The 21,889-nt window shown below is 48.4% G+C and overlaps 2 protein-coding genes across 2 annotated transcripts; both read right to left on the bottom strand.

The window, feature by feature from the left end:
* Window positions 1–6,797: 6,797 nt before the first annotated feature.
* Window positions 6,798–10,456, bottom strand: LOC149353170 (uncharacterized). The gene is made up of 2 exons (XM_089577295.1): window positions 10,320–10,456; window positions 6,798–7,890 (listed from the first exon to the last, which is right to left on the bottom strand). Exons 1-2 carry the CDS (start codon window positions 10,341–10,343, stop codon window positions 6,916–6,918), a joined length of 999 nt encoding a protein of 332 aa, XP_089433421.1. The 5' UTR covers window positions 10,344–10,456; the 3' UTR covers window positions 6,798–6,915.
* Window positions 8,262–9,089, bottom strand: LOC149353171 (uncharacterized). Its single transcript, XM_089585128.1, has one exon. It carries the CDS (start codon window positions 9,087–9,089, stop codon window positions 8,262–8,264), a length of 828 nt encoding a protein of 275 aa, XP_089441254.1.
* Window positions 10,457–21,889: the final 11,433 nt, after the last annotated feature.

Here is a 21,889-nt window from a genome sequence, read left to right on the forward strand (position 1 = left end):
GCAGCCATTTATATGCAAAAACAACAAGCATTTCTGAAATCTACTTCGAGCCCCAGTCTTTAGATGGCATACTTACCTCAAATCAGGAGAGTGCGGGAGGAAGTCGATGCTGCAGGCAAAGTTTCAGGGAGTGTAGCCGGGTATGCGTATAACTGATGTTTTACAATGCGAAGCTGCCCCGCAGAGTTCGTCCTGTCGAGCGGAGCAGCCACGCAGCGGTCGCCCTCATCGGACGTTGTCGCCACATTCTTGTCGTGATGCGGTGCTGATTATGATTCAGTGTTCAGGTAGCCTATGAAAAATATTTTTTTGCCTCCCTTGGTATCCTGGCGATAAACTTCTTTGGTTTGAAATACTTATTGTCACGATCTCCCCCGCCGAACAGCTAGTTGCAGACATTAGAAGGCAGCCTTCGAGCAAAATACAAGTAATATAGCCCACTGTCGGAGACGTTGCTTAGCGATTCACTGAAGCGTACGTGGAGAGCTGCAAGTTTCGCAAGTGTTGATTTTCTGACGCGCGATGTGCAGAACTTGGACTTGCTGGAGTGACTGCAGCGACGTGGCCGTTTTGCCTTTCATACAGTGAGTGCAAATAGAGTTGCTGGAGCGTAGTAGGCGATAAATGAGTCTACTTTTGAGTTCCTGTAATAGTTAAGTGCATGTAAGGCATTATAAGGCTACTCAGAAAACGAGGGCGTTGCCACAGGTCTAACATCATGCCTTGAAGAGAAGCCTGATGGACGGAAACCACGGTACAAAACGTAGTGGATAGTATTTCCGCGATAGATGGGCGAGGTAGTGCGAAGTATTCTGGTATGCTATATACGAAGTGTTTCATGGAAACAGGCCCCTATTCTTAACAATAGGGTTTTTGAGGTAAAGAGCAGCTTTTTTCTGCATAGTAATATCAATGTTGGCGGACGTGAAAAAAACCGGCGAATCATGTTAACTAGCAAGGTGGTTAACTAAATTCTAATAGCTAGCTTCTTAACTATGATTTATAGTTACCCGATTGCAATTAGAGACTTGTAGCCGGCCGTTAGTAATAGCCATATCAGTTTTTAGAATCCCGAAAATGGGGTTACTACTCTCGCCGCTGTGGCTCATGTAGTTTGGGCCGTTTCTCGCGCCATTCGAAAACCGCGCGCCGGCGGTAAGGGGGGAGGGGGGGGGGGGGTGTTCAAAGCAACGCCAATCAAATCGAGTCGCTCCATGACACGCGTACCTCGCGGCAATCTGTGCGATGCCCATGCTGCGATGCTCCCCGCTCCTCGCCGCTTCGCTGCTCGATTCAGCCCGGGCGAGGTACAGACTGCAGACTGTCGCGTAATAGGTGCGTCATGGAGAGACGCAGTTTGACTGACGTCGCTTTTCGCGCCAATCAAGGCGCGTGGTTTTCGAATGGTACTAGAAATGGCCCAAATTAGATGAGCCACAGCGGCGAGGGTTCTCGCGGCTTCGAAATTCTAAAAACTGATATGGCTCTTGCTAACATCCGGCTACAAATCTCGAGTTGCAATCGGGCGCCATTGTCTAATACTTAAAAAGTACATTATTATTATTTAGTTAATCACTTTACTAATTAATGATTTGCCTGTTTTTTTTTTATGTCCCGCAACACTGGTATTACTAACTCGCAAAAACCTTCTCTTTACGTCAAAAACACTATTTTTAAAAATTAGTGGCCGGCTTCCATGAGACACCTGGTATATGTACTCTGATGGTTCCGGCTGCAACGTGTATTGTAACTAGGAGGCCTTGAGGTTTTTTGTTGTTGAAAAGAACCCCGAGGTCCGTTTTGATCATTTTGGAGAGCATTGGCAAGCTGTACAGCAGATCGAGGCCGACAAACAGAGCCTTGTTGAACCGCAGCTTCATAGGCATAGATGCACAACGAGGTCTTTCCTGCAAGAAACATAAGGGCATGCGAAATCTCAGACATGCGCTTGATTAAGTTATTAAGGTGAGGACGACCGAATAGGTGTTGGTCAATTACAACGTTTAAAAATCTGGACCCTGTGGAGATTGACATCGCTTGGCTATTAATGGATGCTTCGTATGAAGCCACTAGCTTGTAACTGCATGAACGCTGCAGCACTGCGCATTTTCCCAGAAGAGGCCTCCACAGCTCGAACATTGCCAGTTTCAGATCCTTGCAAGCGGTTGAGGTTATGCCAGACCTAATTGAAATGGAAATACAGTAGGCGCACATTATTATTCGAACTATGTTTGGCGTATGTACATACTCTGAAACCTATTTCTGGGAGTTGAAAAATCGTTAGCCTAAAAAAACTAGCCAACATCGTAAGTGTCGCTTTGAGGGGTGGGCCGCCCTCGGCGTGCACAAAAGCAAGGCCTCAAATATAGGTAACTGCAGAGCTTAAGCTACACTCGCCCACCATGCTCTCCGTCTGGAACACCCGGAACGGCATCCTGAGGTAACGGTGTTCCGTGTCCCTTCAAAACCCGGGAACAGGGTAGTAGGAAGCCGCTAGATTTCAGAATTTTTGATACACACTGCAGTCACATTACCCGGTCGATAAAGTTATCTTTGGAAGAACGGTCCCGACGCGAGCCGGCCGTATGGCGTCCGGATAAAATCTATATTGTTGTAGATATGGCTCTAGACGTGCAAGAAGCACGCAGTTTTGAAAGTTTTACATAGGGGTCGGACTTTTCAGTTTTAATTTTTGAAAATTTGGTGGACTTTTTTATGTTAATTTCAGAACGGATTTTGCGTTGTTTGTCGGCGAATATTATTTTCTACTTGATGAATTATCGTTTCATTTTTCGCGGATATACTGTACCGTTTCTGGGCTATTAGACCTACTTAGAGTATGCTTTGGCCATTTTATCGATACGAGCTGCCGATTTCAAAGTAGTTAACGCACATATGCTCACACATACAACCATGCATGTCAAAGAAAATGATATAGCCGTTAAAAAAACCAGCGGAAGTTAAACGTGGAACCGGGAAAAACAAAATACGCGAATTAAGGTTTATTTTCCAGAAATTGGTTTTTCATATTACCGCTGGGCTGTTACCCTGGTTTGAGCGAGAGAGCGGGACATCACGTGGTCTACGTGCTGGCTGGACCGATGAAAGTTCCACTGAACACTTGCAGTAGGCACAAAAGGGTACTTCATAACGCTTATGCGCCACGCTTATACATGCAGCGGAGAACCCACTTTACCAAGTGTCTGTCCATAGCGGGTGGTGACATTGAATACCACTGGGCTAGCAGACGATGTTTGGTGAAGAAGGGAGCCTTCCGGCCTCCAGAGGCATGTTATGTAGCTGAGCAAAGCCTGAAAACGGAAAGCTGCGCTATTTAATACAACGGCAACACCGTCTCCCCCAAGCCCGTGGTTTCAATGCATTGTTATTTCCTCTTCTTACTGAAAGTAACCCTTACACAACGGACAGCAAGCTGCGGAGCTCTTGTCAAGAATACTCACATTTCCCGGTTAAAAGCGACTTTTTAAAATTCTATTCGGCGTCCTTTTATCGTTTTTTTTTTGCATTTAAACCAAAAAGACCAGACCCTATTTTTACATTAGTTCCGTCAAGTTTGAGTTGTACGTGGCGGCAGACTTTCCTCGCTGCGCTTTCTTGTCAAATGAGAGGCGATTTCATAATGGCGGTCTAACGTTACGTGGCCCAAAAGTCGCCCCTGTAATTTTTCTCATAAGGCTGTCTCTGTAAGTAACTATTATTTAAGCAGGCAATCATACCGACATGCATACTGCCAGCTTTAGAATCAATTATATGCGCATTATACGCACAGAAAACATTTTCATGTGTCATGCTTCTTTCACTTTTTTAAAGCGTTTGACCTCATAGCATCTTCCAATTCATTTCGAGATGTCAAAGGCACTCCGAGCCTTGGAGTGAAGCTTGCTGATAGGAGTTCAACATGACAGAGTTCATAGCACAGGAGCGCCAAACAGCTGACGGGACAAAGGGAGAGACCAGACACGCAAAGGAAGCGCTGATAAATCAATTTTTATTTTTGTTCTGGAAGAGTAATACGGCTCTACATGCAATAAATGTAGAAAGAAAAAAGGTACAACCAGAAAAAAAAAACAAGATGATGATAATGTGACACATTTCATGCTGTTTCAGGAAGGAAACACACTTCTTTCGCCCGGAAAGAAAGATGGATAGCGTAGGTGACATTTTAGAAACGGGAAAAAAGAGGCTGCGACTGCGTTAACACGTCTGGTTTGATGCAATAAAAATCTTAAAGCACTAAAATAATCTATAAATCCAAAAAAAACTTCATTACGTGCGTCTGTCTTCAGTGCATTTTTAAGAGTCTGTTAAGTTTTGTCGAAAAGAAGTCGCATAAAACTGGGGCATTGCACAAACACATAGAAACACCTCTCTGCCAGAGAATATCACTATCGTATACTACGTGCGAGTAGTTAGGAAGATGAAAAGCAGCTCAATAAACGGTCCACCAGTCAGGCCAGAGGCATTCTGGAATGCAATCACTCCATAGCTGTCATACGCAATTGGCCAGTTTTTCTGCCGAACTCAACGGTATAAAATTTTGGCGTCAATTGAGAACAGAGATTACTTTCCGGTATCCTTCTGTACCCGAAAATTGCGACTTCCGCGCAATGCTTTCCCCGAAACGGATCGTTAATGGATCGCCCAGTCAGCTGCTGCTGGAGACAGAGTGATGCCGGGTTCCATGTTACCTCTTTTTTAGATAAAATAACCTGCAATGAGTGCTCGATTTTATGTGTTTTGCCGTGAAAAAGACATCCAGGCTATACACTTTGTTCGACTTCGTTTTAGCCACTTGTTTTAGAGTTCAACATTTCACGTAGCTGCTTTTCGACCCTCTTTGCACATTTCTTGAATGTTGCCGCCGTAGTGCCAGAGGGCTTTTACACGTGTAGTGTTATTCGGCATCAGCGAAGCTTCCTTTTTTCTTGTTGGAGGGAGGCAGTGACAGGAATTTTCGTCTGAGGTAGGAAATCCTCTTACCAATCGGGGCTTAGTGAGATGGCGCTTTACAGCGTACAAGCATCTGCACATTTTCAGAAGCGCACTCTTCCTGCTCCATGTGAGGAACTGGTCTTCCGAGTGCATCTACTCCACTTCCGTTTGCGGGAACACCTACTTGACCAAAGCGCGTAGGCACGGCTCACACCACTCTGACAGGGCAGCGAACTGCACCAACCTCAGGAAGGTAACGGCATCCAAAATAAAAACTGAGCTCACAGTCGATAGCTTTTTTGGCAACGTCCTACGGAGCCTCGGGAGCACTTGCTGTCACACTTTGGCGGTGCTGTTGCTGACATGGATCCACTTTTTACACAGTCTTCCTGCGCAAACTGGTTTTGGAGAACAGTGGAGATCTTTGAAAGTGAGGTCTGTAAAGACGCACTTGTGGTGACAATTCTGAGTGCTAAGTTCTGCTCACATGGGTTCCACGTTCAGCAGAAGAGGAAATATGGCCAGAAAGAGAACCATAACTTCAGGTTTCGGAATATTGTGCCTGATGCGAAAACCCAACCGTCTTGTTCGGCAGGAAGGAATAGGGGCGATGAAGGATGCGGTAACGGAGCACAAAAGAAGGGCCCACCGATCTAGCGATGAAATTTGTTAGAGCACACTGTTTTGCCTCTTGATACTGCATATTCCTCTCATAGGAGCACCCCCCGCTCCGAGAGGTAAACACATCAAATTGTGGAAGTGTTAGAGATTAGAAAGCCGGCAGACACTTGTGTCTGCGCTCCTTCTGGTTCAGCGTCGGCGAAGAAACGGTGTTTCTTTGTAGAGACAAGCGAAATCCGCCACTGTATCAGCATCTTAATGGTTTTTTGGTAGTATCTTTTTTTTTCATGTTTAACGCTTGCGAGCTAGCAAGAAATCACCGTTGAGTCGCTAGCATGTCGTGAATTTGCTGGGTCATTCCCATGGCCCTGTCTCATGTTTCGGCGCTGCTCAGCGAAAATCATACAGAACCAGCGGTCAGAACAGCGCACTTGAGCAGCGCACCATGTTAAGCATGCTAACAAGTTCGTTGCTTGTTCGACTCGAGTCGTTTACAAGATACCCCTGTCATGTGGTAGAGTGTACACGGGCCAAACTGGCCGATGTGTTAATGACCGGGTACGCGAACATAATAATTCTCTGAAAAATTCGTCAGATCCAAATACCCTCCCACGTCACTGCAGGAGTTGTAAAAAATGTGTTCCAGGTTTTAACAACATTTCTGTTATCGGAAAAGGGAAAAACAGGGAGGAGAGGGAAATCCTTGAGGCCTTTCATATTAGGCTGCAAGGCAGTGACACATGCATCAGTGCACCGTCCTTGCATCTCACTAGCAAGGAAGTTAATTTCCTAAGCAGAAGTGTGCGCGTGCAAGATTGATAGACATATTATCTGTATTTTGTTGTTTGCCAGTGTTGGAGCGTGTATCCACTCCTCGGTGATCTGCCACTTATGTATCTGTTTGTTTTGTTTGGTGTGTCTGACACGCATGCGTCTTCTGGTGACCTAGGTTGGCCGTTTCTCGATTAAACTTCAGTTGTTAGTCCAGCGTTGTCCTGTGTTCTTCTTCTCCTCGTGTCTAGTTCTTTCGCTGGTGAAGTTATGTCTGATGTACACCAACTAGCCCACATGGGTACCTTGTTACTTGAACATTGCTCAGGATTTGGGACCTGGGGATTTGTTTATCAAAATTAATGATGAAGCTTTCTAGCACCTTGTGCCTGCCCTCACGGATGATAGAGGAGATGGCCATATTCCCGATGGGGGCATGACCACCTATGACCACTGTGCGTTTCAGAGAACCAGAGGAGAATTCACAAGCGCAGTTTATTTACAGGCTAGGGTTTGTCGTCATTTCTTTTTGACCACTGTGAGGAAAGGCGGTAAATCCCACAGCAGCGTTCATCGAAATGTGGCCGCGAAGCTCGTTTGAGACACGGGAACCTTGACGTACGTCGGTACACCATTGCTAGCGTATCCTCCGCCATGGCCGCCGCCGTAGCCGCCTCCTCCGTGCCCACCGTAGCCGCCTCCTCCGTGGCCCCCGTAGCCGCCTCCGCCGTGCCCGCCGCCTCCACCGTGTCCGCCGCCTCCATGGTGTTTTTGACCGCCGTAGTGATCGTGAGAGCCGCGGTGGTATCCACCGCCTCCGTACTTGTGTCCGCTGCCACCTCTGTAGTGGTTACCTCCGTGGCCGCCGTGCTGACCATGGTGGCTCTTGTAGTGACCGTGACCATGTTTGTGGTAGTCGTCTCCTTGTCGGTGCTTATCGTGGTGCTGCTTATGATGGTGTCCGTGGTGCTGGCGGCCAGCGTGATGATCTTGGTAATTGTGATGCTGGTTGTACTTTTTCTTGTGGTCACCATCATGGTAGTCATCATAGTAGCGGCTGTGGTGCGCGGAGTCTTCTTTATGATAAACGTTTTTATGGCCGTAGTTCTTATGGCCCCGAGCCTTGTAGTGGTCGTTGCCGTACTTGCCTCCATGCTTGCCATGCCCTCCGTAATGATCATTGCCGTAATGCTTGCCACCATAATCGCCGTGGCCGTGTTTTCCATCGTGGTTACTGTGGTATCGATTGTAGCCGTGACCATGGTTCTGGCCTCCGTAGCGGCCGTGGTTTCCGTGGTGGTTGTCGTAGTCATTGCCGTGGTGCTTGTAGCCACCGCCGTAGCGGCCGTGGGAGTGGTGGCCGCCGTAGTTCTTATGGCCTCCGTAGCCGCTCTGGTGACCGCCGTGACCCGTGGCCATGGCCTCGAGATCAGGTTCGCTGCCATCGGGCTGGTGCCCAAACTGGACCACCTCTGTTCGGTTGCTGCTCTGCTCCACCGCTGAAGCTCGGCAGAGTAAGAGAAGGAAGCACAGACCAAAATGGACCTAGGAAGCACCAGAAGAAAGGCCGAATTACTTACTAGTCGGGTTATATGGTACGACACTCAGCCTTTGGAAGTTAACTTGCGCCACCACTTTTAGGCGTCTCGGCCTTGATAAAGTTCATTTCTCAGTAATACAAATCCCCACGCCTAAACAGACATCAAGGACTCACCTTATGGCAACATATGGTGAGATTCTCAACAAAAGCACTATAAAACTGGACAATATATATATATAGTAAGATACCAGCTCTACTTGTAGCAATAAACATGTATAATGAGAGGAGTACATATGACCAGCTATGTTAGTCTTCCATTCCTCTGAGCCGAATCCAGCGGCATATCGCCAGAAAACAATCGTGCTTCCAGCAGTTCCTACGGCGCAACCAGGCGCCTCTGTTCTTTGGCACATGTCCGGTCGTTATGACCGGTGAAGTAGACAAGTGCCCTGTTGGTGGCTCGGGCATAATAGTCTTGGTGGTGCGGATGTGCATGGTATCCTTGGTCACCCCTGTGGTAACTGCCTCCGCCTCTCTTGTACCCGTGGCCGCTTCTGTCGTGCTGGTGTCCGTGGCTTCCATGGGATCCTCTGTGGCTGCTGTGATAGCCCCCTCCATGTCGATGATAGCTGTCTCCATGCTTATGCCTCCCTTCGTATCCGCTGTGGTGGTTCCCGTAGCGCTCCCTTCCACCGTGGTGGTCCCTGTAGTTGTGGTGGTTGTTGTAGTAGTTGCGGTGGTCGCCTTCGTGGTAGTCGTCGTAGTACGTTTTGTGGTCTCCGTATTCCTCCTTGTGGTATACATTTTTGTAGCCGTGGCTGCGGTGGCCCTTGTTCCTGTAGTGGTCGCCTGCGTAACGTCCACCGTGTCTGCCGTAGCCCCCGTAGCGCTCGGAGCCGTGGTGTCGGCCACCGTAGCCGCCGTAATGATGCCTGCCGTGATGGTTGCCGTGGTATCTGTTGTAGCGATGTCCTCCGTGGCGTTGCCCTCGCCTGCTGTAGCTGCCTCCGTGACGCCCATGGGTGTTTCCGTGGTGCCGGTGCCCTCCGCCGTAATGCCCGTGGGAGTGCCTGCCTCCGTAGTCTCTGTATCCGTGACTTGCGCTGACTGCTTTGGCGACGTCTTCTTGAGTGAGCAACGGCACGTTGTCCACTATCATAACTTCGGTGACATTGTCGATAGTGGCGTCGTCAGCATGGCACATAATGTTGGCGCACAGCGCCAACAGGACCTGTTCGGCAAAGGCAGAAGACAGGCCGGTAAAGGTAGAAGATAGGCTCTTCACGCACGAGGAGCGAGACCTATGATATACTTCCAGTTGCTGAGAAAAAACGTGATTGCTTAGTCCGCGTCAAGAAAGCCCCTGTGAAGTGAATTATGCATATAAACTACTAGACATTCTTTTTAGGACAACTAATGTAATAATGCTTCATACACAAGCTCTGTTAAGGTAGGCTTTTGCGTAATGACCCATTATGCTGACTTGTCCTCTGCACAAAAATGCCATGTCGTTTTTTTCAAGCGGATTTCGTTGAAAGATTTGCAGTTCACTATACTTGATTGCAAGGATAAAACCTTTCGCCTGATGAAGAGCTTCACTTTTCTTTTATAAAAAAAGAAGTATCCTTTATTTGGTCTTGAAGCTGAACTTTGAGAATATTTTCCAGAAATTGACGCCTCAACGCTTACATTTTATAGTAGCGTTACTGAAGCATGGATAGCACAGCAATAACAGCGCACATGCTGATAGCGAGTACGCAATCACTTCACTGAGAAGAAAAGATCACGGCTATACTCACTGGTATACACCATTGTGGTTCGCGTCATGTGGATGGTTAAGATCATGCATAGTATGCGCATTCTGGGTTGCTAAAGCTCTCTTTTTTGATATAGCTTGCGCGCACAGCACGGCGCACACAAATTGAACTGGGCAGCAAGTACACGTACTACGCGTCTTGTCCTACATGCATCGGGTCATCTGCTGCTAGGACCGCAACATGAGTGTCCAGGTGGCTCCAGACTTGATGAGCAAAACTCTACTTCTCTTGTGCCTGTTAAGTAGCGCTTCGTTATTGCACAGCGACGTCATGCATCCTTACTAGCTCTTAAGCAACGACACTTTAGTATCTTTTCGTACGGCTGCATTATACATACACGCAACACTCATAGTGAGCCCATGTAAACTGCATTACCGACTTTCGGTCCGAAGAAACTGAGGGGAGGTCGCCCCGATTTCTTCAGACGTGACCTCGGTTTTTCGTGCAACATTGGATTGCTAGTTTCAACGAGAAAGTGTCCACTAACACACACAGCACTTGCGACTTGCGAAATCTGCGAACAACTATTAGCCCTACATGACGCTTTTCCTTCTTGCTAACTGCGTTAAAAGGGCTTCTTTGCGAACGAATCACGGCGCGCGCCGGCCGCTGCTCACCGTTAGAATCCTGCGCAGAGCCATGGCGGCGCTCTGGGCGACGACGTAGACGGCACAGCCGCTGTCGTCTGTCCCACTTCACGAGTCCGCTCTGTGCACAGCCTGGAAGGGCCGCGCTTCGCTTTATACCAGAGCAGATGTCTCGCCTGTGACGTCGCGCCGGGGACCGAGCCGCCTTTTCTTCTTTCGAGACAAACGCTCGCCGAGCTTGGCTCTAGTTTTCCTGTCGAGAACGCGTCCAGGCCCAGTGTTCCGTTCATCGGCGCCTGCCCAATCGTCCGGAGCGGAGATGAAGCGGTTCCTGTCCCGGGACCGTTCACCGCTCTTCGCAGCACCCCCTTTTTTTCTTTCTCTCTCTTTTCTGCACCTCCCGATACTGGGTTTATTTTTCTCGCAGCCCATCCCATGCGTGTCGCGGCATTTGTTTTTGCCCGAAGGCTCCTGAGGCGCCTCTTTTGTTCTTGGGTTGCGTCGTGTTTTTGTTTGCTCGGTGTTCTTTCGGGCGCTGCCATCCTGGGAACATTCCAGCTGCCGCTCTCTTGTGCGTGGCCCCGAAGCTAGAAAAGAGCTGCGGCCACGGAAATGGGCGCACTCTCGCATGTGCTTCTCTTTTCGGTGCCAGCAGTCTTATGGCGTTGCTGGAGTCGCAGCTTCCCAGCCGAAGAGAAATCCTTGTCATTACTCCTCATCCGTGACCTGGCTGCTGCTTCGTTTCACTAGAAGACTTTTCTCGGTTAATTGGGTTAACGCCTCAGCTGCGGCGATGCAGACATGGCCCGGCTGTTCTCGCGTCACGGCTTCGCTTTGAGACCACTCGGTGTAGGCTACCGCGAGGCGTGGATGGCGCAACAGGAACCATGCGAGTGGAAGTCGCAAGCACAGCCTGCAAAATCCGAAGACACGCTCTGAAACTGCATACTTTCTCATGGGTCCCAGGCCGTAGCACGCGTACTTTACCTAGGCGCTCAAGGGCGGTTCTATATCTTTGTCTCAAGGCCACGCACCTAGAGGAGGTTATAGATTGAAAACGACCATACCAGGTGTTTCATCTAAGATGTTCCGCAATTTTTAAAAATAAGCTTTTTGAGTCAGAAGAGCGCTTTTTTCGGCAAAACACTGTCAGGGGTGTAGCGCGTCAGAATACAGCTAAAGTGTATTACCTAGCAGGCTGGTTAACTAATATTGAATAGTTAACTTTGTAACTATTACTGTTAGTCTCCGTATTTACTGAGAGGGGCGTAGCCCACGATCAGCAATATCCATAGCAGTATTTAGAATTCCGAAAAAGCAGATGCCCTCGGCGCTGCGGCCCAACAAATTTTCGCTGCATCATCTCGAAATACGTGGCCTTTGAAGAAGCTTGAAGGCAAAGCAACCCCTCCAGTGCCGTAACTCGTCGAAATAGCCCAAATATGTTGGGCCGCAGCCCCCAGGGTAACTGCGTTTCCGAAATTCTAAACCTGATATGGATATTACCTATGGTGGACTAGACGTCTCTAATTAAATAAGGAGATTAACAATAATAGTTAAAAAGTTTGGTTAGTCAATCTACTTTATAGCATGTCTTAAGCTTTATTCTGATGCGTTACACCACTGGTAAAGCGTATTTTTAAAAACTGCAGAGCACCTTAGGGGAAATACCCGGTGATTACAAGAAGCTGAGAACAAATCCAGTCATGATATATAGCGCTCCAGTTTAAGATCGATTAAGCAACGGGTGAGGACGTCGCATCGGGAAGCTGCGACGCCAGCCGGGAGTAGCTGACACGCGAGCCGAAGTTGCTGCGTCAGCGTGAAGCGGGTAATCCGTAAATGTGCCGCCCACGTGAGGGCGAAATATTTAAAGCAGCCTGCGTGCTCTAATGAACTCGGACGGCGCCAGTAAAGAGGAGGTGTCACGCTGACAGTGCTGGCCGATTGGACGTGTGGAACTGCCGCGGCTTGCGCAGCGCATTGCGCTGTAGACGGGTTCACCTGTGTAGCCGATGGGGCTGCTTCCGTATACGCCATTTGGCGGTCAGTAACGAATGCGTGGAGGCTTATTCGCAGTTAAGCGCGTCTCATTTGGACGCAAATGCCGGACGGCAACTTTCCCCGCGCGATGTCGCTCATTGCCGCACTTTAAGCGTCCGCCAGTACTCTGTGATTGACCAAGCTGCCTGCCTTTCCCCTCCCAGCTGCAGCCCCAAATTAGCGCACCGTTTTCGTTCTCCGGGCAGGAAAGCTAATTGCTCGCATCTGACTCGTTAACAGGGTCTTCTCTCATCAGCCTGCCAGAAAGCGAACTATACTTCGGCGTTTACTTTCGCTTCGGCTCTCAGCAGAAAGAGAGAAAAAGGAAATAATGAGCTATGATGAGACGTCCAACCAAGCAAGAAAGTAGAGAATGCTTTAAGGAGAGGGGTTAGCGCAGCGCAAAAAAAAAAAGAAGAAATACACAGAGGGAGTAACTTGACCGTAGTGGCCAGCGCGAAGGTTCACGAAAAACTTCTTAGGTGAGAGCGTATTGTGATCACATGGTGTCTTTCATTGGGTTCGTGGTCTGTCATGAATATCAAGTCATTCAGCACTCTTATAGGGAAGCTGTGCTGGACGTCAACATGGCGATCGCAGTGCCGTAGCGTATAAAACTTAGCGAGCGGAGTAAGAAGTTTTGCACAGGACGCGCGGCGCTCTCAGGACCCCATCTTCCCTGTCTAGCGTATCTCGAAAAACGATCGTCCGCACCTTGCCGGAGTCACACATCGCTTGCGTCTGCGCGGCTACAGGCCTGTCGGGTGCACCACAACGAGGAATGCTATCAGTCACGCGTGTGTCTGTCACAGCTAACAAAGTGATTTCGCTTGTGTCGTGTCGGAAAGTCTTTGTTTTCGCAGTGCAACAGTCGCAGCGCAGCCCAGAGAGCGCCGGTTCTTTGCGGAACTTCAGATCCGGTGCCCGAAGAGCCAGAGGAGAGCGCGTCTATTTTGCACTCGTTGCGAAATAGTTGGTGCAAGCACACGCCACGTAATAAGGAGAGGGATGAGGCCCATGTCGTCGCGCTTGATGACATAACTGTGCTTATCACTGTCCTCCGAGTTTAACTACCATCGTACATTCTGCTCACGTGTGCGCAAGACGAAATTAGCAAATTGTGGTGGTCAGGAACGCCGGCAGAGATAAGCATCCCTGACTGCACGACCCACGCATGGCCATACGCCCTCTGCACAGCGTTCTCGAAGAGGACCTTATGGAACAGCCGCCCATAATAAGACTATGCGATACGAGTACACCGGTAAAACTATCTGGCTATTGACTGCTAAGCGGGTTTCTTTGCAATGTGCAATTAACTAGACGTTGGGAGTAACTTAACACATCAAAAGAAACAATTAAAATATTAACCAAAATTTCGTCGCCGAGAATAGCTGCAAGCGTCAAATGCATTCAACAGCAGGCGCAGCACACTCTATTATGGCTGATATAGGTGGGGCTACAGCCGTCGTGCGAATGGGTCTCGGCCGGGACCCTTGGCTGGGCGTGCGCCTTCTTCGCTCGCTTCTGTTCTTCGAGGTGGGCAGCGCACTCAGTCAGTGCCCTCTGATACACAGTAGCCGCGCCTACGGAACGACGTAGCTTGCCAATATTAGTCGTTTGTGGCCCGTGTCTTCTCTTACACGTACGCGGTATTATTCAGGACTTTTTTATGCCGAAAAGCGTTGCCCGCCAAAACTGTGGTTGTCGTCGACGAACAAGTGCCCAGTGCATATTTAGGGGCCACTTGTTTGGAAATGTCGGCCGGCACTTCCTCACAGCAAGCAACGAGGCGACCAGGGATAGCGCCTATTTCACACCGAGTGATGCCAGCGGTGTTTTGTGTGTGTGAGTGAGCGATACTCAAAGGGAAGAAGCGAAGTGGAATATCTGCCCGTGCGCATTATTTCCGCTTTGGTGAGGATACGAACACTTCACGTTCCAGGGAAGCAATATCCGCGCGGTATACAAAATTTATGGTGCAGAAAAAACAGCCTGCCCGCAACCGCGGCTGCCCGCTGGACTGGCTGAAGTCGGCGCGTAACTCACAGGATTGTTCAAAAGCAAGTTTATCGACGAATTACCGAAGTGTGAATGATGCTGCGGGCATTCTCCGTTAATGTACAGGCGCGGAAAAAAGTAAATGGAGCACACAACTGTCTTCGAATATTTTTTACGCGTCACCTAATTGAATTTTCCAGCAGTGGTACGCGCATGCTGGTAGAGGCGGTTGGTGCGCTTTCTTGTAGACAAACAACGCTTCTTCATTACCAATGGAGAAAGCGTGATTACACTTCGAACGCAATAGCGTGCTCCGTTTACTTATGGCCGCGCCTGTACGTTGTGTGCAGTGCTTGCGGCTTCGCAACCTATGCAGGGTAGTTTAGTGCGTTAGCATTCGAACGCCCATTATCGCAAAAAGTGCCCGGCTTGACGCGTGAAGCCTCGATGGAGAAGAGGCAAAGTGGAGAGGGCGAATCTCTGTCTCCACTTTCAAGGGAGAGGCGGGAGTGAGACAGACAATTGGTCAGAAGGAGAGGGCAGAGAGAAAGTGAAGAGGGTCGACTCACTGGGAGGCGACGGGTGGTGAGAGGCAAACTGTGGTCCCCAATCACAGTTGAGGGGTGAGGATAATGGCGAGGGGTTGCTGTATTGAACCTCTGGTGGCTGGATTAAACCGGGCGTGTGTCGAAGAGGTACGCTTAATTATCACACGGTGATTGATGGTCTGGATCACGCCACCTGCTATCGTCAGGTGGCAACACTAATGCTAACGCATACTCTCCTGCATGAATCGCATTGCCCGTCTACGGCTTTTTTCAAACATGCGACGAGACGCAACAGCTCCCGCCGTGTTCATCCGTTCGCTGTGTTAGATACTCGTGCCATGTGCTGCGTTGGGACATGCGAAACTCTTGAGTGTATTTTCGCTATCTTGTGGTGGAAGCATGAGAATAAAGTTGGCCGCCGTAATAATTAAAACTGAGACATACATGTGCTTGGTTTTATCCGCCTGTATCCCGAGTTATGTGCTAAGGTTAAGCAGTGGCAGGTTTGTTTAAAATTTGGTTTGCGGGTGCTGCTCTTTATTATTTTGTGCGCTTGCGTTTTTTATGTCCTTCGAAATGTGCACATCTGTAGGAACAATTATGCACAGTGGCCATAACAAAAACACACGGCGTCGTTAATTTGGCACTGCCACCTTACGTGCCCATTAATTCCTGCTGCACCAAAGACAAAGAGAAGGCCTGCCCGATATGATAACCAAGGCCTCAGCTCCAAATGCTTTCAGGGTATGGAAAACGTTAGTAGTTGAAGCACTGTCCTTCAGCGTGGGTGAAATTTCACGTTCAGCCGTTTCCCTGTGTCGTATGCCGTTCGCCTTGGTGCACCCTGTGCTGTTGCTTTGGTCAGAGAGTGGACAGCTGTGTCATCACATATGCCAATAGTTTGTGTCAGGGCCAATGGTTGGAGGATGATGATGTGGTGTCTGATCACCTCATGGATGTTTCGGAGGTTGTGGATGACTCTGGAGAGCTGACCACCCGAATTCCGCAACATTCTTTCTCTCTCTGCCACAACATCGTGACCGAGACCAATCTCAAGAAATCGAGCCGCCACGTTCTGGGCCTCTCGAGACCAAGCCTTCGGACCATGGCCCGAACTTGCTGAGTAGAAGCGTGATGTCACGGAAGGGTCGCAACATGTGCAATCTTCTACCGAAGAGTCAGTAGATGCGCTTCCAGGCTGCTGCCTCTTAGGTGCGTCGCTGAAGATCTGTGGTGTATCGCTTCTGGAGCCGACCATCGAAGTCTTCGAAGCGTTGCCGGCTGACATTGTGGCTGCAAGCGACGGGATACTTCAGACTTCGCGTGCGGAAGCCTTAGCCGCTTCGGATGTCTCAGTACACATCAGCGTGACTCTGAAGCGTCCCGCAGATAACGAGCCGGATTTAATCAGAGATCTGCGGAAGATATCTTATGCGGAAGTGAAATGAAAAGTGGGTTCTAAAAAGAGGGCAACGATTTCCCTAAAGACAGCCAACCCATAGGCGGTCCTCTTCACTCCGGAAGATAGGGTTGATTAAGGCGCGCACCAAAAAGTAGCGGTGTAATCCGTGCTACACCGTGCTACGCATACCGTGCTACGCATGCAGCAAGAATGTATGTGTGCTGACTCTGTTTCTGCTTTCGAAGGCATTCTTGCACTCGCTTCTCTTCTGCGGTGAACGATCTCGCCTGACGTTTCCCGCGGCGATCGTGCTGTCAGTCCTATTCCTCGGTAAAGGTCTCGCCTGCCGCTTCCGCAGGCGAACGCGTTCTCGGTGACTGGCGGCAGTACTTGTGAAAAGATCCCCCGATGTCGACGCCGTTGTGTTAGGTCATAGGAACACAGTATGTGAAATTTTGTTGCAAGAGCTACATTGAGCGTATTCTCGCCGTTTCGCTGTGGCCGGTGGCCACACCGCGAGCTGAGCCGTTGTCTAGCAACCGCCGCAGCTTTCAGTGCCACTCGCCACGCCATCTGGCATGACGTCAGAGGAGGAGCCGGTGAAACCGCGTTGCGATAACAGAGGAGCAGTCGGCGTTGCATCGTATATATAGAAGGGGCGGCTCGGTGGTATTCGTCGGCAGATATGGAAAGTGAGCCGGAGAGACTGAAAGAAGCCAACCTTCGTCGTCGGAACGAAACCAAGAGAGGAGGCTGCAAGCCGAGGAGCCGGAGGAAGTACGAGCCGCACGCCTCGAGGAGCGTCGTAAGTACGAAGCGGCCAGGCGAATGGATTCAGATGAGTATGGTTCGTCGTCTAGTTCGGCATCTCGTGCCAGGGCCACGGATCAACGACGGAATGAAACCAGGAGGAGGCAACGAGCTGCGGAGACAGAAGAAGAACGTGCTCGGCGTATCGAACAGAGACGGCAGAGTGATGCAGCTCGGAGAGCGGCGCGCCTAGCCGCGATACAACGGAGTTGGAGGACGTGAACGCTCGCCGTGTGACGGACCATGCGATTCGGCTGGCTGAAAGTTCAAGTGCGTTACACTATAAATGCGTTACACTTTAAAATGTCTAGTCTTTAACGTAACCAGAACTTAACGATAGGTTACAACAAAACCTAAACACTGAGACGTACCAAGCTAAACGATAAAGAAGTAACCGTAGAAATAACCAAGCTAAACAATAAGATTAACCGTACCTCTCGCTTCGCACATCCAGGCATAACTGAGTTAAGCCACAGATAATTTTTTTAAACGCGAGTGAAAATGGTCGTTCCATCTCAACGTGCTAACTAGCAGGCTCCTTAACTAAAATAGAATAGTTAACTTTCTAACTATTACTGCTAGGTCCTTAATTATGAGAGGCGTATAGCCCACCGTAAGTAATATTTATATCAGCTTTGAGAATTTTGAAAACGTGGTTACCCTCGGCGTTGCCACCCAACAAATTTTGGCTATTTCGGCAAGTTACGTGCACTGGACAGGTTGCTTTGTCTGAGAGCTTCTCGAAAGCGCATGCATTTTGGCGCGATGCAGCCAAAATTTGTTGGGCCACAGCGCCAAGGGCAAGCCCGTTTTCGAAATTCTAAAAACTGATATGGATATTAAACTCGGTGGGCTATACGTCTCTCTCTCGGTAATTAAGAACCTAGCAGTAATAGTTAAAAAGTTAACTATTCAATATTAGTTGAACAGCCTGGTAATTAGAACGCATTACTGTGTTCTGATGTACTACACCACTGATAATGCTATTCTGAAAATGCGCTCTTTTAAATAAAAAGCTTACTTTTAAAACTTGTGTGAAGTCTTGGGTGAAACTTCCCGTATATGCGGCGCCATCGCTATTTCGGGTGAGCAGGGGCGAGTTATTTGTGTCTATAGCTAAGCAGCGAGAAAGAAAGTTTTTTTTCCCTGTCATTGGCTAACCATCTGCGCTCGGATTGCAAAATACTGTTGGTGGGAGATTTTGTGTTTGCAGCAATGAGGACCGATAGTGCATCGAGCATCCGTGTATCGTGGCGCACTAGATGTACTGCTCTTGAAGGCTTAGTTTTCGTATACAACCTTGCAGTCATTGGGCGGTAAAAGGCGATAGTACACATTTCACGCATTTCCAGTCCTCTTCAAATGCTCAGCTTGAGAGGATCTATACGTTTCTGCTGACTCGTTATCCAACGTAGGACGTTTTTGTTGGCTAGTTGGTTCATAGTTATGGAAAGGTTAAAACTACGCAAAATATTAGGATGTAAGCAAGGACGAACACGCAGAACATCCAAAGCACTAAACACGATATCCAATGTACGCGGCCAATATTTTTCAGTGGTCACTGCATGGTATCTGCTCAAATAGGAAGGTACTGTCGACTTATTTTTCATCTTTAAGAGAAAGCGTTGCTGGGCGAGTCGGCCAGACATTTCAGCTAAGGGTACTGCACACACACAGACAAGGACGAGAAGTTTAACACAACAAGCGCAGACTCACGACTGAAAAAAAAAAAACTCGTTTCATACCCTCGAAAATGTCACATCTACGACACGCGCAGTTCACTGCGAATCTGCGCTTGCTGTGTTAACCTTCTCGTCCTTGTCTGTGTGTACGCAGTACCCTTTGTTGAAATATTCTTCATCCTCGATGGGAGCTCTGGAAGCTGAATAACTGCCTCCTCTCAACAAAATTTTTTAGCGCTCTGTAACTGCTTGCCTAAAACATGCGCGAACACGTGAAGAACTCTCGGTTTTTCAGAAGTGGCAGCTGTTTAAACAGGAGGCTGACAATTTGCTTTTGAAGAATGAATGCGAATTACATTTATGGAGCGCCTCCACGTGAACATCGTGAGTTGAGGTGCATTCTAAATGAGCTGCATGAGTCAGAAAGAACTTGCCCAGAAGCGTATATTGACGCTAATAATCTTAAAGCGCAGTTACAACAGTTTAGCTCAGAAAAATAACAGGATGCCTTAATTTAAGTCTCGAACGCGTAGGTTCGTTGATGAACAGCCTCTTCGCCGGGCGATTTGGGACGAAAAGCAGGCTGCTTTTTCCAAGGTGGTATTGAGAATTCACTACGCAGGTAATGCAGTGACACCCCTGTTATTCTCGGTGCACTCTTTGACCATTATGTGCAGCTCCTTTAAGAGAGTAGAAAATAGAACTGCAGGTTAGATTCCAGCCGCTTCCATGAAGTGTTTCCGCGACTTGAAGATGAAGAGCGTTTTGTAATCGAGGGGCCTATTAGTTTAGACAAGGTAAAATCAGTCATTTCTGCTCCGCAGGTTCAAAAATCTTCTCGTCCGAATGGTATCAGTAACGGCTTCTATAGAGCGTTTTCAGTACTGCCTGGGATGTGGGCTCTTTGCCTCCAACTTTCTATACCAGACACGTCATACTAATTCTGAAAAGCACAGATACAAACCGATTAGGGACTGTCTATGGGTTTAAGTCCCATATTCTTTAAGTAACGCCTAGATATTTGCGAAGATCTCTTCTTTCTGTCTGCATTTTGTGGCATTATATTAATAGGCTTGCATCAAGCATGTGTAAATCGAGGCTGTGGTATCCAAAACCATGTCCATATCGCATGTGTGAAGGTAGAGTCATTGTCAGATGAGGCTGGAGAAATTGATCTTATTTGAATCGAGGTGGTGAAAGCCTTTGATGAAATGCTTCATGAATTTTTTTTTGTGCAATCATAGAGCGTGCACACATTGATGACGTCTTGCTCAAGGTCACAGGACAGACTGCGTTATAAAGAGACCAATACAAGGATGATCGTAAAACAAGAGCTTACCAAACCTATTTAACGTAAAGAGGCTCTGAAACAACTTTTCAGGAGAATACATAAATTCTTTCAATCATTGCACTGTGTTGTCATGAACACCTGAGCCAAATAATGCTCTTCTACACGCAGCAGAGAACCCACAATCGCACGCGAAAGTTGGCGAGCCCTTTCCGGCGACTCGCGCCCTCCTCCATTTTACACTCCTGCGTAATTCTGTTCAGAGATGACTATTGGTTAGATTCTTTCAGGCGTTACACAGCTACCATGGCCGCCGCCAGTCAGCCGTGTCGCTCTTGCAGGTCAGGGAGCTCCACCCCGCCGGGTAATTCCCGCGAACATCGGCGGTGGTGCCGTCGGAAGGGCGCCGACCTTGCAAAAAGCGACGAGATGAGAGGGAAAGGCGCGAAGACGCTGAAATTCAAATTCTGACAGCAGATAACTCAGCTTCAACAAAACACATTAAGGAAATCTTGCTGGAGGATATTCATGAAGCAGCGTCCTTTAACATGCCAAGTATACATAAACTTTATTGGGAGCTCTTTTCAAAGTCCCTCTAAATCATCTTTTCGACAGGGCTACTTGTTGTCGCCTTTTTTATTCGCTTTATATATCCTGACCATATACCGCAGCGTCATAAAAACAATGAGTGGATTCTCACTAGCTCCGTGTGAAATTAAGATTTTTGCAGATGCCGATGACGTCGCCCTCTTCTGTACTGATAGTGGGCTCAAGGCCTTGAATTTAACTGGACAGCTGTGCAAGAGTTCGGGCGCGGCTTTTAACTTTGGTTAGCCAAACAGGTTTTGTTTAGGTCACTGGGAGAAGGAGCAAGTTATTTTGATAGAATTAGGACTGCGAAGACCTGTACTACCTGGGGGTTCTCCTGCATCAGGTTGGGCCTCACTGGTATTCGTCAATCTTGTTTGTGAAGCGACAGACGAAAGGTTGGATGGCTTGGGAACTGTTTCTGTTTTTCACGTGCACACGTCTGCAACAGATTTTTGGTTGCGATGCTCATCTAGGTATCGAAATGCTGCAGTGTGTGAGAAAAGAAGGTACAGGCGCTGCATACAATTTTTGCGACCTTTCTGTGGCGTTTTCAATGTGGTCGTAGCGTCTAGACAATTTTTTTCCCTCTCTAGAGCTGGTCTTGTGCACTTATTTGACCGTAAACTTTTTTCGCAGTTTTTATTTTTGAAAATGGCGAACCAACCCTTCTGGTAGCCTGCTTAGTGTGCTTAACCAGTGGGTAAGAGCACATCTCCCATTTCTGCATGCTTCGACTGGACATGGTCTTGAGAGACCTTTGTGGGGTTTTCTTAAAGAAGTACGTAATTGATACAATCCACCTCCTCATCGTTCACGTTTCCTTAGAATACCTGTACGGCTTCTTCAAGAGGCAGATGACAAAGGTTCTGTGGCCCATAAATCCGACGCTGGTTGAGCATTTACTGCCTGTATCGATCTTCCGAAAGCTCTACCTAGGCTTTCTCGACAACAGTGCTTTAAAGCTAGTTCAGCGGATGTATATTCAATCGGCTGCAAAAACCTTTCACAAGCTTCACACGTCGACCTTACTTGTTAAGACGTGACTTCGCGCTAAAAGCACGTTTGTGCGTAGTCACTGACTTGCCGCCTTTTTGAGCAACCAGAGACTATTGTCATTGCCTTGCGTTGTGTTGTGATGCTGAATTTTCTTTGGGACGGCCCCAGCTGACTCTTAACAAGGACATTAACATCACGCCCTACACTGTAAGATTTCTGGCTGTAATGGACGACTCCAGGAT

The sequence above is a fragment of the Amblyomma mixtum genome, chromosome 3 (genome assembly GCF_055824585.1).
Source record: "Amblyomma mixtum isolate Tamu chromosome 3, ASM5582458v1, whole genome shotgun sequence".
NCBI lineage: Eukaryota > Metazoa > Arthropoda > Arachnida > Ixodida > Ixodidae > Amblyomma > Amblyomma mixtum.

Excerpts from the sequence above, each read along its gene's own strand:
- LOC149353171 (XM_089585128.1), bottom strand. The coding sequence starts at position 9,089 with ATGTGCCATGCTGACGACGCCACTATCGACAATGTCACCGAAGTTATG.
- LOC149353170 (XM_089577295.1), bottom strand. The coding sequence starts at position 10,343 with ATGGCTCTGCGCAGGATTCTAACG. Across the intron at positions 7,891-10,319 it reads CTCTGCGCAGGATTCTAACG|GTCCATTTTGGTCTGTGCTT; the intron begins GTGAGCAGCGGC and ends GGTGCTTCCTAG.